General features: G+C 41.3%; 1 protein-coding gene across 1 annotated transcript in view; it reads left to right on the plus strand.

Annotated features, from left to right (window-relative positions):
- The first annotated feature begins 5,470 nt into the window (after positions 1-5,470).
- LOC139165480 (solute carrier family 2, facilitated glucose transporter member 7-like) overlaps positions 5,471-14,651 on the plus strand; it is a 38,883-nt gene continuing 29,702 nt past the window's right edge. Inside the window, exons 1-3 of the mRNA XM_070748656.1 lie at positions 5,471-5,497; positions 8,188-8,283; positions 10,078-10,229. Coding sequence (XP_070604757.1) covers positions 5,471-5,497; positions 8,188-8,283; positions 10,078-10,229 — 275 coding nt within the window. The remainder of the gene's footprint in view (positions 5,498-8,187; positions 8,284-10,077; positions 10,230-14,651) is intronic.

Genomic DNA, 14,651 nt, shown 5'->3' on the forward strand with positions numbered 1-14,651 from the left:
TATAACATGTAGACTTGAACTCCCAGAATCCCTGAGTTAGCATGATTGGCTCAGAAAATCTGGGAGTTGAAGTCCACAAGTCATAGAAGAGCCAATTTTGTCTATCCCTGTGCTATAGTAATCTGTTTCCTGAACAAGCCATTTAAGGCTCCTTTCTACTTCCAACTGTCAACAGGTCTTCCTGGAATTTTGTCACTGCTCTCTCCTCTGATTGGCTCCTGAGCAAATGTTAGAATTCCTGGCCTTTTGTTTTGAAGAAAATCCATGAGGCTTATCTCAACTTGTTTCCTAGTCAAGGGCACAAGGAAGTGGTGGTAAGTCTAGGTATTTGGCCTGTTCGTTTCAGTGTCCTTCTCCTGAAGCTTAAAGCAATTTAGAGGGTTTCCTTAAGATTTGTTCCATGGTTTTAGATCATTGTGTGTGTTATTTATTAACATGACAATGGAGATCCTCAGTCAACCAGGTCATTTTTTCAAGATGTAACCGACAAACATACATACACACACACACACACACACACACACACACACACGAGTCACCCAGAAATTAATGCACCATTCAACATTTCCTAACCACACCACAAATAACCTCAATGTTCTTACACAAATTGATTTTACAGAAGATAACATTAGAAAGGTTACTGAGAGGTCAGTAACCTCAGTAACATTACACAACCTAAAAACATCTTTATCTATTGGACCATATGGACTATGTGCATACTTCTTAAAAAAGTTTTCCTCCACCTTGGCTGAACCTCTGAGCATAATTTTTAATAAATCTTTCAATACTAGCTCCCTGTCCACACTATGGTCACTTGCCACAGTCATCCCTATCTTCAAAAAAGGAGATCCAAGCACTGTTGAAAATTACAGACTTATCTCTTTGTGTTATGTCACCTGCAAAGTTATGGAATCAATCATAAACCGATCCATTACACTCCACCTTGAAGCTAATAACCTACTTTCCAATAAACAATTTCATTTCAGAAAAAAATTATCCTGTAATCTACAACTCTTACACTGTAAAAACATTTAGACCACTCAACTTGACCAAGATAATTCAATTGATGCAATCTATATTGACTTTTCCAAAGCCTTTGACTCAGTTGTCCATGACAAAATTATTCTGAAACAGTAAGAAATCCAATGATGACACGCTGCTTGTAACATACTTCACTTACAGACAGCATTTCAAAACACTGCTACAGCTACGCTGTCTGCCTGAAGAAACACAAAATTTACACATGCAGTCCTGACAATTCAAATAATGTATATCTAAAGTTTTGCATTCATATCATTACTGTAATAATTAATAATAATAATAATTTATTGGATTTGTATGCCGCCCCTCTCCGCAGACTCGGGGCGGCTAACAACAATAATAAACACGACATGTACAATCCAATAATAAAAACAACTAAAAACCCCTATTATAAAACCAAACATACACACAAACATACCATGCATAACATGTAATGGCCTGGGGGGAAGAGCTATCTCAACTCCCCCATGCCTGGTGGTATAAATGAGTCTTGAGTAGTTTACGAAAGATAGGGAGGGTGGGGGCAGTTCTAATCTCCAGGGGGAGTTGGTTCCAGAGGGCCAGGGCCGCCACAGAGAAGGCTCTTCCCCTTGGGCCTGCCAAATGACATTGTTTAGTCAATGGGACGTGGAGAAGGCCAACTCTGTGGGACCTTATCGGTCACTGGGATTCATGCGATAGCAGGTGGTTCCGGAGGTAATCTGGTCCATTGCCATGTAAGTCTTTAAAGGTCATGACCAACACTTTGAATTGTGACCAGAAACTGATCGGCAGCCAATGCAAGCCACGGAGTGTTGAAGAAATGTGGGCGAATCTTGGAAGCCCCACGATGGCTCTCGCGGCTGCGTTCTGCATGATCTGAAGTTTCTGAACACTTTTCAAAGGTAGCCCCATGTAGAGAGCGTTGCAGTAATCGAACCTCGAGGTGATGAGGGCATGAGTGACTGTGAGCAATGACTCCCTGTCCAAATAGGGCCGCAACTGGTGCACCAGGCGAACCTGGGTAACCTGTAGCCTGAGGGGGGGGGGGGGAAATGGTGCATTACCTTCTGGGCGACCCTCGTATATACCATATTTTTCAGAGTATAAGATGCACCCTTTTCCTCCCTAAAAGAGGCTGATAATTTGGGTGGGTCTTATACTCTGAATGTAGCTCCCCCGTCCCAATCCTAACTAGCTGCTCAAGATCTCCCCAGCTCTTACCTTGCAGGCACTTTCATTGTTTCTCTCTGTGAAGAATGTTTTCCAAGCCCTAAGTCTTTGCAGGTTTTTTTTCCATTACTCTAAATTGCTCCGAAGAAGTTTATTTCCAGCCCTAACCAGGTGCTAACAATGTTCCCACCTTTTACTGGCTTGCAAGCTCATTCCTTGTTACTCTCTGAGAAGAAGAATATTTTCCAAACTCTGTCTTTGTGGGTTGCTTTTTTATTGTTTTACTTGCTCCAGATGTTTCTTTCCAGCCCTAACCAGGTGCTATTAATGTTCTCAAGTTATTTCATTGTTTCTCTCTGTGAAGAATGTTTTCCAAGCCCTAATTCTTTGCAGGTTTTTTTTTTTTACCATTGGTCTAACTTGCTCCAGTCTATTTCTGTTGCTTCTTTCTGGGAGGAGGTTTCAAAGTATTTCTAGCAGGGCCTTCAGATAACGTACATAAGTGCACTAGTGTGCCTTCCATCCCCTGTCCAGTTGTCTCTCCTTTATCTTATATATCTTTCCTTCCTTTCATATATCTTCTCCCCTATTTTTATATCTTTTCTTCTGTCCTCTTCTTTATATATATTACTGCTTGTCTATTCTCTTCAATATGTATTGTGCATTGGACAAAACAAACAAACAAACAAACAAACAAACAAACAAATAAATAAAAATAATAAATAACAACTTTGCTTCCTATGCCATCTGTCTGGTAAACTTACAAGATTTGTTTCTCTCACCATGTTCATGTAGACATCCAAACTAGGCTCTATTTATTCTAGTATACATGGGAACATGCATATATTACATACCTATGTACATGCATATATAATGTGTATGCACGCATGTATGTATTCCTTTTGTAATGTTCACATTTATATTAGAGGTGGAGACCATGTGAGAGCTGTATGCAACATAATTTAATTTTGATCTATGCCAACCAGTGTACAATCAAAATGACAATAAGTCTCATCTAAGTCTAATTACCACCCCGAGTCCTTGGAGAGGGGTGGCATATAGGTAGGTAGGTAGGTAGGTAGGTAGGTAGATAGATAGATAGATAGATAGATAGATAGATAGATAGACAGACAGACAGACAGACAGACAGACAGACAGACACTGTAGATAGGTAGGTAGGTTGGTAGGTAGACACACACACACACACACACACACACACAGAGAGAGAGAGAGAGAGAGAGAGAGACAGACAGACACAGACAGACAGGTAGCTAGATAGGTAGGTAGGTAGGTAGGTGCAGGCAGGCAGGCAGACACACACACACACACACACAGAGACAGACAGACAGACACACAGACAGACAGGTAGCTAGATAGGTAGGTAGGTAGGTAGGTGCAGGCAGGCAGGCAGGCTGATACACACAGAGAGAGAGAGAGACAGACAGACAGACAGACAGACAGACAGACAGGTAGCTAGATAGGTAGGTAGGTAGGTAGGTGCAGGCAGGCAGGCGGACACAGAGAGAGAGAGACAGACAGACAGACAGATTTACATACTTTATAGGTAACTCGAAGCAGTGAATGTATATAATACTCCTATTTGTTCCCACAACAGCCTTAACCTGGGAGGTGAGTTGAGCTGAGAGAGAATGACTGGCCCAGGGTTACCCAGCTGGAATTCATAGAGGACTAGAACTCACAACATCTTACTTTCTGGGACTGGATCTCTAGGCCAGTCCCTCTCTTTCAGCCCAAGGAAGTAGGCAATGGCAAACCCTTTTTGAAAATCCTTGCCAAGAAAACTACAGGGAGTTGTCCAGGAGTTAAAAAGTCACTGGAAAAGGTATATGTGCAACAACTGCAATTGACGAGGCCACCCAGATTGGAGAATTTGCAGGTCAGTAATCCAGGGAGCAAAGAGCAGATTAATCCTTCTGTGTAAGGATATTTCAAATGTCACTCAAGTCCTTCACTCCTCCACTCGAAACAGAATACAGTAATACCTCATGATACGAACTTAATTGGTGCAAGGAGGAGGTTCATAAGACTAAAGGTTCGTAAGACGAAACATTATTTCCCATAGGAAACAATGTAAAGTCAATTAATCCGTGCAACCAAAAAAACCCCCGCAAAAAAACAGCTTTCGGCGACTGCTGGGAAGCCGCGCGGCTGTTTTAAAAGGTGACAGCCGGCTTGGGGGGCTTCCCAGCACCCCCCCGAACCCAGGTTCGGGGTTCGGGGGGTGCTGGGAAGCCCCCCAGGCCGGCTGCGACCTTTTAAAACAGCCACGCCGCTTCCCATCTGTCTCCTGAAGCCGAACGGCAAAGCCAAACTTCCGCGTTCGGCTTCAGGAGACAGCTGGGAAGCGGCGTGGCTGTTTTAAAAGGTGACAGCCGGGCTGGGGGGCTTCCCAGCAACCTCCCGAACCGAACCCGGGGTTCAGAAAAATTTTGCCTCTTCTTACGAACTTTGTTCGAGTTACGAACCGGCGTTCGGGAGGCTTCTGGGAAGCCCCGCCGCCTGGCTGTCACCTTTTAAAACAGCCGCGCGGCTTCCCAGCAGTCTCCGAACGCCGGTTCATAACTCGAAAAAAGTTCGTAAGAAGAGGCAAAATTTTTCTGAACCCCGGGTTCGTATCACGAGTTGTTCATAAGACGAGGTGTTTGTATCTTGAGGTACCACTGTATCCTACGAAAATAGACTAACAATCCCGGGCCTAGAAAGCCTAGAACTACAACGCCTAAAACACGATTTGAGTATTGCCCACAAGATTATATGCTGCAATGTCCTACTAGTCAGTGACTACTTCAGCTTCAACCGCAATAACACAAGAGCACGCAACAGATTCAAACTTAATACGTACCGCTCTAAACTTGACTGTAAAAAATATGATTTCAACAACCGAGTTATCGAAGCGTGGAACTCATTGCCGGACTCAATTATGTCAACCCCTAACCCCCATCACTTGGCCATTAGACTCTCCACGATTGACCTCTCCAGGTTCCTAAGAGGCCAGTAAGGGGCGTACATAAGTGCACTGGTGTGCCCTTCGTCCCCTGTCCAATTGTCTTTCCTTTCTTCCAACTATCCTATATATTCTCTTCCTTTCATATATCCTCTCCTCTAAGTTCACTTTCACCCTCTTTTATATTATCATATGTCTATCTTACTTCCTATGTGTTTGTGTATTGGACAAATGAATAAATAAATAAATAAAATACAATCCTCTCATTTCCCAACAGGTGATCTATATTGCTCATAGCTCCCTACGAAAGACATGTCTGAACTTAGGACTGCTTGGAAGGTGGTTTGTCTAATCTTCTGGTTTATGATTATTAGCTATCTAGTTTGATGTTTATATCCAAGACTTCTGTGTTGGTATAGGACAAGGTTATAAAAGATGAGATATTGACATTAATACATACATAACATTTCATATAACCTGAAATAGGCAGCATTACATGATCACCAACCTTTGAAAAGGAGTGGATTAAAATGCAGGGCCCATCTGAACATGAATGATCCCTGAAGGTGTCTTACTTTTCACAACTCTAAGATGCCATGTTACAAAAGCTTACAATTTTACAACGTTACGGAAGAGAGAATATTGGACTTCTCTGGAATGAAGCATAATCTCTCCTGCATTTAATAGGAAAATGAACACAAGAATTGTATTGGCAGTTCTGTGTTAGCAAAAACTTCAGAAGAGAAGGATTTAGGGGTAGTGATTTCTGACAGTCTCAAAATGGGTGAACAGTGCAGTCAGGCAGTAGGGAAAGCAAGTAGGATGCTTGGCTGCATAGCTAGAGGTATAACAAGCAGGAAGAGGGAGATTATGATCGTGCTATATAGAGCGCTGGTGAGACCACATTTGGAATACTGTGTTCAGTTCTGGAGACCTCACCTACAAAAAGATATTGACAAAATTTGAACAGGTCCAAAGACGGGCTACAAGAATGGTGGAAGGTCTTAAGCATAAAACGTATCAGGAAAGACTTCATGAACTCAATCTGTATAGTCTGGAGGACAGAAGGAAAAGGGGGGACATGATTGAAACATTTAAATATGTTAAAGGGTTAAATAAGGTCCTGGAGGGAAGTGTTTTTAATAGGAAAGTGAACACAAGAACAAGGAGGCACAATCTGAAGTTTGTTGGGGGAAAGATCAAAAGCAACATGAGAAAATATTATTTTACTGAAAGAGTAGTAGATGCTTGGAACAAACTTCCAGCAGACGTGGTTAGTAAATCCACAGTAACTGAATTTAAACATGCCTGGAATAAACATATATCCATCCTAAGATAAAATACAGGAAATAGTATAAGGGCAAACTAGATGGACCATGAGGTCTTTTTCTTCCGTCAATCTTCTATGTTTCTATGAGAAGGGAAGAATAAGGAAGGAAGATTTCGTCAATTTAAAATGCATCTTATTTTTTAAAGAAGCAAAAACAAAATTAGTATTAAGAACTAATTGAGGCATGGATAGCGTCATGGCAAAACAATGCTTTTTTATGGGCTCCTAAAGAATTGTCAACATTGCAGCCATCAGGGGGTCTTTTTATACCAAAGCCATCCTGAAGGGACAGTGAGGTCACCTATGGGTCAGAGAATTTGTATAAAATATTTTATAGATGGCACATGTCACTGGAAAGGTTGATAAAAATGTTTTAGGGTAAATCTACTAAATGTTAGAAATGCCACTAGGCACCGGGATCATATTACCATACGTGGTGGACATGGGCAGAAGTGAGAACTTGTTGGGCACAAATTGGAATGGTGGTTAGAAAAGATTACACAGCAACATATTGATTTGAAACCATAGCTGTTTGTGTTGAATATTTTGTCAGAGAAATATAGTAGTGAAAATGTTTATTTAATTATTCAGGATTATAATTGCAGCTATAACTGTAAATTGGAAACGGGAAAATACATGCAAAGGGAGAGATAATTAAGAAAAGATCAGAATGTGAAAAAATGAATAGATTAACAATGGCAATTAAAGGGAAAGAAGAATCGGAGTATTATAAGATATGGGAGTGTTTTTAATCATTGGATAGAGAATGAATATAGATTAGACATGAAATTAAATAAAGCAAGAAGGAAAATGATTTTTAATAGTTTTTATTGAACATTTTTCTCTTTTAAAAACAAAAAAACAATAAATGCAGAAAAAACAGAAAAAAACAAGAAAAAGCAAGTCAAATAACAATGTAGAGTAGGTTTGTTGCCCCCTGGCCAACAAAAGTACAGTGTTCCCTCGATTTTCACGGGTTCGAACTTTGTGAAAAGTTTATACCACGGTTTTTCAAAAATATTAATTAAAAAATACTTTGCGGGTTTTTTCCCTATACCACGGTTTTTCCTGCCCGATGACGTCATATGTCATCGCCAAACTTTCATCTGCCTTTAATAAATATTTTTTTTAATAAACTTTAATAAATAAACATGGTGAGTAATGAACTAAATGGTTGCTAAGGGAATTTGCACTTTAGGGGTTTAAAGTGTTAAGGGATGGCTTGTGATACTGTTAATAGCCAAAATAGTGTATTTACTTCCGCATCTCTACTTTGCGGAAATTCGACATTCGCAGGTGGTCTCGGAACGCATCCCCCGTGAAAATCGAGGGGACACTGTAGTATGTTTTGCGGTGTGAATGGGAATGAATGATTTTAAATGTTAGTAGAGTTTTAAAGTCTTTTCTAGTGCAATTAATTGAATTTTTAGATTTGTACATTGCATATTTCCGTTTTCGGAGAGGGGCAGCATATAAATGCAATAAATAATAATAATAATAATAATAATAATAATAATAATAATAATATTGTTTGCTATGTTGTGAGCCGCCCCGAGTCCCCGGAGAGGGGCGGCATACAAATCCAATCAATCAATCAATCAATCAATCAATCAATCAATCAATCAATAATTCACTCTTATAACTCTGTGGCTATATTATCTCACCTAACAAGAGCTGCTATCCCCCCCCCTCTTCTTAGGGCATATCAAAGTACTTTGTTTGCAGTGTGCTGATCTGCTATGTGATCTGTCTGCATTTTGGGTTCTACGGCTGGATTCTTTATTCTCCAGAAGTGGTAAGAAAAGCATCGTGAAAAGCTGATACTGTCTTAAACAAGGCACTGTTGTTCAAGCAACACATCTCTCTCTTTATTAGAGATCAACTCTTCTTCCCTACAATGAGATCATTACTCTGCTTTTCCAAGAAATTTCTTTATCATGGATGTGGGGTTCGTTGTCACCTTGATCATGTTCAACATCTACACAAGAGGTCTCCAACCTTGGCAACTTTAAGACTTGTGGACTTCAACTCCCAGAGTTCCTCAGCAAGCTTTGCTTCTTTACTTTGCTGACTGAGGAATTCTGGGAGTTGGAGTCCACGAATCTTAAAGTTGCCAAGGTTGGGAGGCCCTGATCTACACAAAACTGCTGCAGTTGATCCTCCTTCACCATTGGTGTGAAATATGATTGTATTGCCCCAGAAGCGGAGTAAAGACGCTGAGACATATTGTGGATTAAATAAGGGTCATTTTATTAAATTAACATAAATTTAAATAACATAACTTTAAATGCATAAATTTAAATATTTAAATTCAAACATAACTAAGGACCTGCAGAGGCCAAAACTAATGGGGCGGAAATTCCTACCAGAAACTTCCTGGGCAACATTGGGCAAAAACTCCTTGCTGAACCAGGTGAAGGTAGCCACCTTCACCTGGATCCAAGCCACGCCCCTTCATCGTGTGGGAGGAGTTCACCCTCCAATCCCCGTTGTAAATTGGATCCGGTGATTCCCATGGACATCGTCTCTCCAATCCCCGACGTTGTTCCAAACTCTAGTTCATGGAGAGAGCCGGTCCATCACCCTTTAAAGGATGCCCAAAGGAGCATGTGCAGTCACTTCTAATTGCCCATTTCCGCCCCTAACCTGCCAAACCCCATTGACCAAAGGGAGGCCTATACTGATATCTAAGTGCACCGCACCCCTTAACCAATCCAGTCCATACCGTCAGTGGCAAAAAACCGGCCGCCTCTAAAGGGGAGGCTGCAAAAAATTCCTATTCGGCCCCGAGGCGACCTCCTTAGGACACACTGTTAATAGCGGAGGGTGGGCGGGTGTTTGCTTACAGCTCCAGGAAAACCAAGGAGGAGGTCCTATTCGGATCGCCCTTAAATAGGGCGATCCAGGACCTCCCCCAGCGACCAGCAGGCAGCACGCTGACCTGGCATGCTGCCAAAAGCCGAACTTCCGGGTTTTTTAGAACCCGGAAGTCCGGGGCTCCGAAGAGCCACCCGCAGCGTCCCCCTGCTCCGGGGGCAATTTCGGCCGGCGGTTTAGGCTGCCAGTTGTGCATTTCTGGGAGTTGGAGTCCACAAATCTTAAAGTTTCCATGGTTGGGAGGCCCTGATCTACACAAAACTGCTGCAGTTGACCCTCCTTCACCATTGCTGTGAAATATGATTGTATTCTGATGATACTCAGCTGTGCATCTCTGACCTTGATGAGTTAAACAATGCCATGACTGATCTTTCTTGGTGCCTGGAAGCTGTTGAGATTAAATGTGGTTTTTTTCTGGTTAGACCAGTTTATCAGGGCAACCCGATCTACCCAAATATGGGACGGGCTAAGGGGTGACATGATAGCAGTGGCTCAATCAGCGTCTTTTCTGGTGGGATTGATTTATCAGGGCAGCCTTGTCTATTATGGGACGGAGCATACTGCTTCTACATTTGCCTTTCTTCTGGGACATTTTTCAACTTTCCCATCTAGTTTACAGTCCCAGGAGGAATCTGACTCAATGTTAACGTTACTGAGACAAATAACGTTAGAAAAAAAATCTAAAAACCAATCTCTGTCTTTCTTTCCTTAGCTCATTACCTCCTTTTTTAATGTGTCGAAACCAAGCCAGTTGCCTGACCCATATAGTCAGATGTTCTTCTTGGAAGTTACCCTTGACTTATTCCCACTTGGAGCCTTAGTGGGATCACTTTTGTCTGGCTACATGGCAGACAGATTTGGCAGGTAAGTGGATGTCACTCTCAATACAGGGATACTCATTCTAGAATTTGTAGTATAATCCAATCGGAGAAATATGTTCGGACCCAGGCTTCCTGATAAATTATACAGTACAAACAGCACCCCAAAAATCTCTTTTATTTTAATGGCTGTGAATTATGTTCATTCCCAGCAGTAATAATTCCCAATTTTAATGAGTCCAACAGTAATCTTTCAGAAGAAGGCAGATAAGCACACAAACTTTCTTTTTATTTGTTTGTTTGTTTATTTATTTATTTATTTTGCCCAATACAAATTGAAAGTTAAGGAGAATAAAAATGTGTAGTAGTAAATATCAGGGAAGGGATAGAAGAAGAGAAATGAGAATAGAATACATCAATGAAGAGTAGAGGAAGGATATATGGATGGGAGAAAAGATATATAAAATATAGGAGAGACAATTGGACAGGGGACGGAAGGCACACTAGTGCACTTATGCTCGCCCTCTATTGACCTCTAAGGAATCTGGAGAAGTCAACCATGGAAAGTCTAAGGGAAAAATGTTGGGGGTTGGGGGTTGACACCACGAAGTCTGGTAATGAGTTCCATGCTTCAACAACTCAATTGCTAAAGTCATATTTTTTTACAATCAAGTTCTTGACACACTGGCAAAGACCAATTAGAAAGGACCTTTGTAAGAGTTGAACAAAGTTGCTTCCTGCAATGAGCACATTTGTTTCCTCCACTTTTATAGTCTATTGGAGGAGCCAATCATCTCCAAGCCTTACTCCCAAGTAGTCCTTCTCCTTTGAGACTGTTCATGCCTTCTGGCAGTTCTGCGCATATGTGCATTGTGAACAGACTCCCCTTGCTCCTCTGCCTCACTCTTTTTTTTAAAAAAAGAAGAACTTTTATTTGAACAATTAAAATATAAACAATTAAAATAAAAAGGATCAATAAGCATGCTTATAGTCATACATGAGTATAGATTAAATAGTGTTCTATCTGGGTCCCCCCAGACGCCAACACCAACCAAAAAGAGTATCCAGACACACTGGTAAAAAGCAAAGGCAGTTTATATAATTGAAAGCAAACACAGGTAACAAAAACTGTTCTTACAGACAGGAACACTATGAAGCTTCACAGAGGTTTCATGAAGGCCAGGCAATAAAACAGGATTCTTGCTGGCAAAAACAACGCTGGAGATAATAAAACCCACGCCTCCCCCAAGTCTTCCAGACTTCTAGGCCACAAGCCAAGATCAGAGACGCCAAGAATCGAAGCAAGGTCACAGGACTCCCAGTTGATAACTCTCCACAATACTGTAAGGGCGGGCCTGCCTTTTCAACCCTGCTGAGGAGAACCACACCCAAACCCAGCTGTTGCCAATTCAGGGATGGAAATACCTTTCTAATTGGCCCCGTCTTTGAGCTGCACGTCGCTGCCTCATGTCTATTATAGCCTGTGCGTCTTCATCCAATGTATCCAGGCTACTAGCTGGGGAGAGGGCCCCCCCAGGGTCTCAGGCTGCTCTCCCTCCTCCTCTTCCTAACGTTCCTCTCCCCCGTCTGCCTGGTCCTCCCACTCTTGTTCACTGTCCTCCTCCCCTGGGCATGGATTCGGCAGAGCTCCAGTCGGTCCCTGAGGAGCCTCAGGCTGAATCACAACAAATAGTAGCACGAAAAGAAAAAGAAAAAAGAAAAGGAGGAGGGGGAGAGAAGGGAAAATAGGGGGGAGGAACAAGGATAGCCAACTGTTATTGTTGGTTCTAGTAGTTGAGTGAACTGTTTGTAAGTAAGTTGTGAATTTTATGTCTGATTTCCTTTTTTTTTTCAATTTTTTTATTAATTTTCTTGAAATAAACAGACACACATACAAACATTAAACATAAAATGGGGGTGCATTTCCCCCGCTTCTTTTGAAAGTATACATTCAAGTACAGAAAAAGAATAGTTGAATATATGTTAAATGTTAAAAGGTCTAATAATTTTGGGTTAAAGTTTTACAAATCTTAAGTACAATGTAAATACTAGGTAAAATTCTTAATATATTGCTTATACATAGACTAATATAACATAGTCATCAAAAATACCTTTAATGTAGTTTTAACTACTATACTAATATACCATAATCATCAAACAAAACATTTAAGCTAATTTCAACTGCTATACGTATATAAACCAAAATTCTTAATATGTTACTTATACATAAACTACTATATCATAATCATCAAACAAATCAACTACTATACGTATATAAACCAAAATTCTTAATATGTTACTTATACATAAACTACTATATCATAATCATCAAAAATTACATTTAAACTAATATTAATATTGTTATCACCTAGGTAAAAATAAATACAAAAAATTAACTAAAAATAAATTTATATATCTTATTTTTTCTTATCTATCCATTTATAAACATTGTTCCATGTTTCATAAAATTTAGTATCTTCTTGATCATTTAATCGTCTTGTCATCATGTCCATTTCAGCGCAATCTAATATTTTAACTATAACTTCTTCTTCCTTGGGGATTTCCTCCCCCTTCCAATTTTGCGCATATATTATTCTAGCCGCAGTTAATATGTGTATAATTAAGTAAAGAATTTCTTTCTTGTAAGTCTGATTGGTAACTCCTAATAAGTAGAATTCCGGGGTATTATCTATATCTTGCTTTACTATTTCTTTTAATATTTTCTCTATCATCTTCCAGTATATTTTAGCTTTACCACATGTCCACCATTGATGGTAGTAGGTTCCTATATCCTTCTTACATTTCCAGCATAATGGGGATGTTTTGGGAAACATTTTTGCTATCCTATTTGGTGGGTATGTCTGATTTCCATAGATATAGTTGTAAACTAAGTAGGGGGTTTGTTTGAAATAGTATATACATATAAAGTCTGGGAAGGTGAAGTGTGTTAGTATGTAATCTGCTAGATAGTGGTATGATATTCTCTAAAGTCCAAGTACAGTGATACCTCATCTTACAAACGCCTCATCTTACAAACTTTTTGAGATACAAACTCAGGGTTTAAGATTTTTTTGCCTCTTCTTACAAACTATTTTCACCTTACAAACCCACTGCCTGGGATGCCGCTGGGATGCCCCGCTTCTGGACTTCCATTGCCAGCGAAGCGCCCGTTTTTGTGCTGCTCGGATTCCCCTGCAGGTCCCCTCCATGGGAAACCTCACCTCCGGACTTCCGTGTTTTTGTGATGCTGCAGGAGAATCCCAGTAGGGGAATCCCAGCAGCACAAAAACACGTGCTTTGTTGGCAACGGAAGTCTGGAGGTGGGGTTTCCCAGCGAGGGGAGCCTCAGCGAAATCGCAGCATCGCAAAAACACAGAAGTCCAGAGGTGGGGTTTCCCATGGAGGGGACCCTCAGGTGAATCCCAGCAGTGCAAAAACGGGCACTTCGGCTGGCAAAGGGGTGAATTTTGGGCTTGCACTCATTAATCACTTTTCCATTGATTCCTATGGGAAACATTGTTTCATCTTATAAACCTTTCACCTTAAGAACCTTGTCCCAGAACCAATTAAGTTTGTAAGACAAGGTATCACTGTATGATGTTTTAAAGGAGGTTTTGGATTTGTAGGTTGGTGGCACATTCTGGTTGTTTTATGTGTCTTCAGTACTGAGGTATCGTTTGTTTGTGTTTCTAAGATTTTGGAGATATTTTTTTCTCTTCCAGCCATTTATACCCATTTTCCCAGGCACTATATGTCAGTCTCTGGAGGCTCTGGAGTCAGCATAGACCTCCCAGATGGCTTGGGCTGGATCTCTACCTCTGACACCAAGCCTTCTCCAGACTCCTGGTCTGGCCCATGTTCCTCCCCAGCTCCTCGCTGTCCGAATCTGCAAAAGGAAAGCAAATTTGCATCCTCCCAAATTTGGGAATACCAGAGGGATAATTTCTTTAATTGGATTTCTAGGTGACCCTTTTCCTGTGGACTCAGGACAGCTTATAAATAGTGTTGGGTGAACCCAACAAAGTTCGGGTTGAGCGAACTCACCCAAACTTTGCCGTGAAGTTCGGTTGAGTTCTCCGAACCCAAACCCAAACTTTACCCGAACCTGAACCTGAACAGCAGCAGCACTGCTGCGGCGTTCTTTTCTGTAAAAATAAACAAGGGGGTGGGGAATTCCCCGCCTCCTTTTGCTTCCTTTTATTTTTACAGAAAAGGATGCCGCAGCGGCGCTGCAAGCAAAAGGAAGTGGGAAATCCCATGATGGGATTCCGGGGGCGGGGCTTTGACATCATGGAGACTCCTTCTTCCCCTTTTCAGCTGGCCAGGAAGTAGTCTCCGTGACGTCAAAGCCCCGCCCCCAGAATCCCATCATGGGATTTCCCAACTCCTTTTGCTTGCAGTGTCGCAAGCAAAAGGAGGTGGGAAATCCCACGATGGGATTCCCCACTCTCCTCCCAGGTGGCGGTGT

This window comes from Erythrolamprus reginae, chromosome 3 (assembly GCF_031021105.1).
Source record: "Erythrolamprus reginae isolate rEryReg1 chromosome 3, rEryReg1.hap1, whole genome shotgun sequence".
Classification (NCBI taxonomy): Eukaryota; Metazoa; Chordata; class Lepidosauria; order Squamata; family Dipsadidae; genus Erythrolamprus; species Erythrolamprus reginae.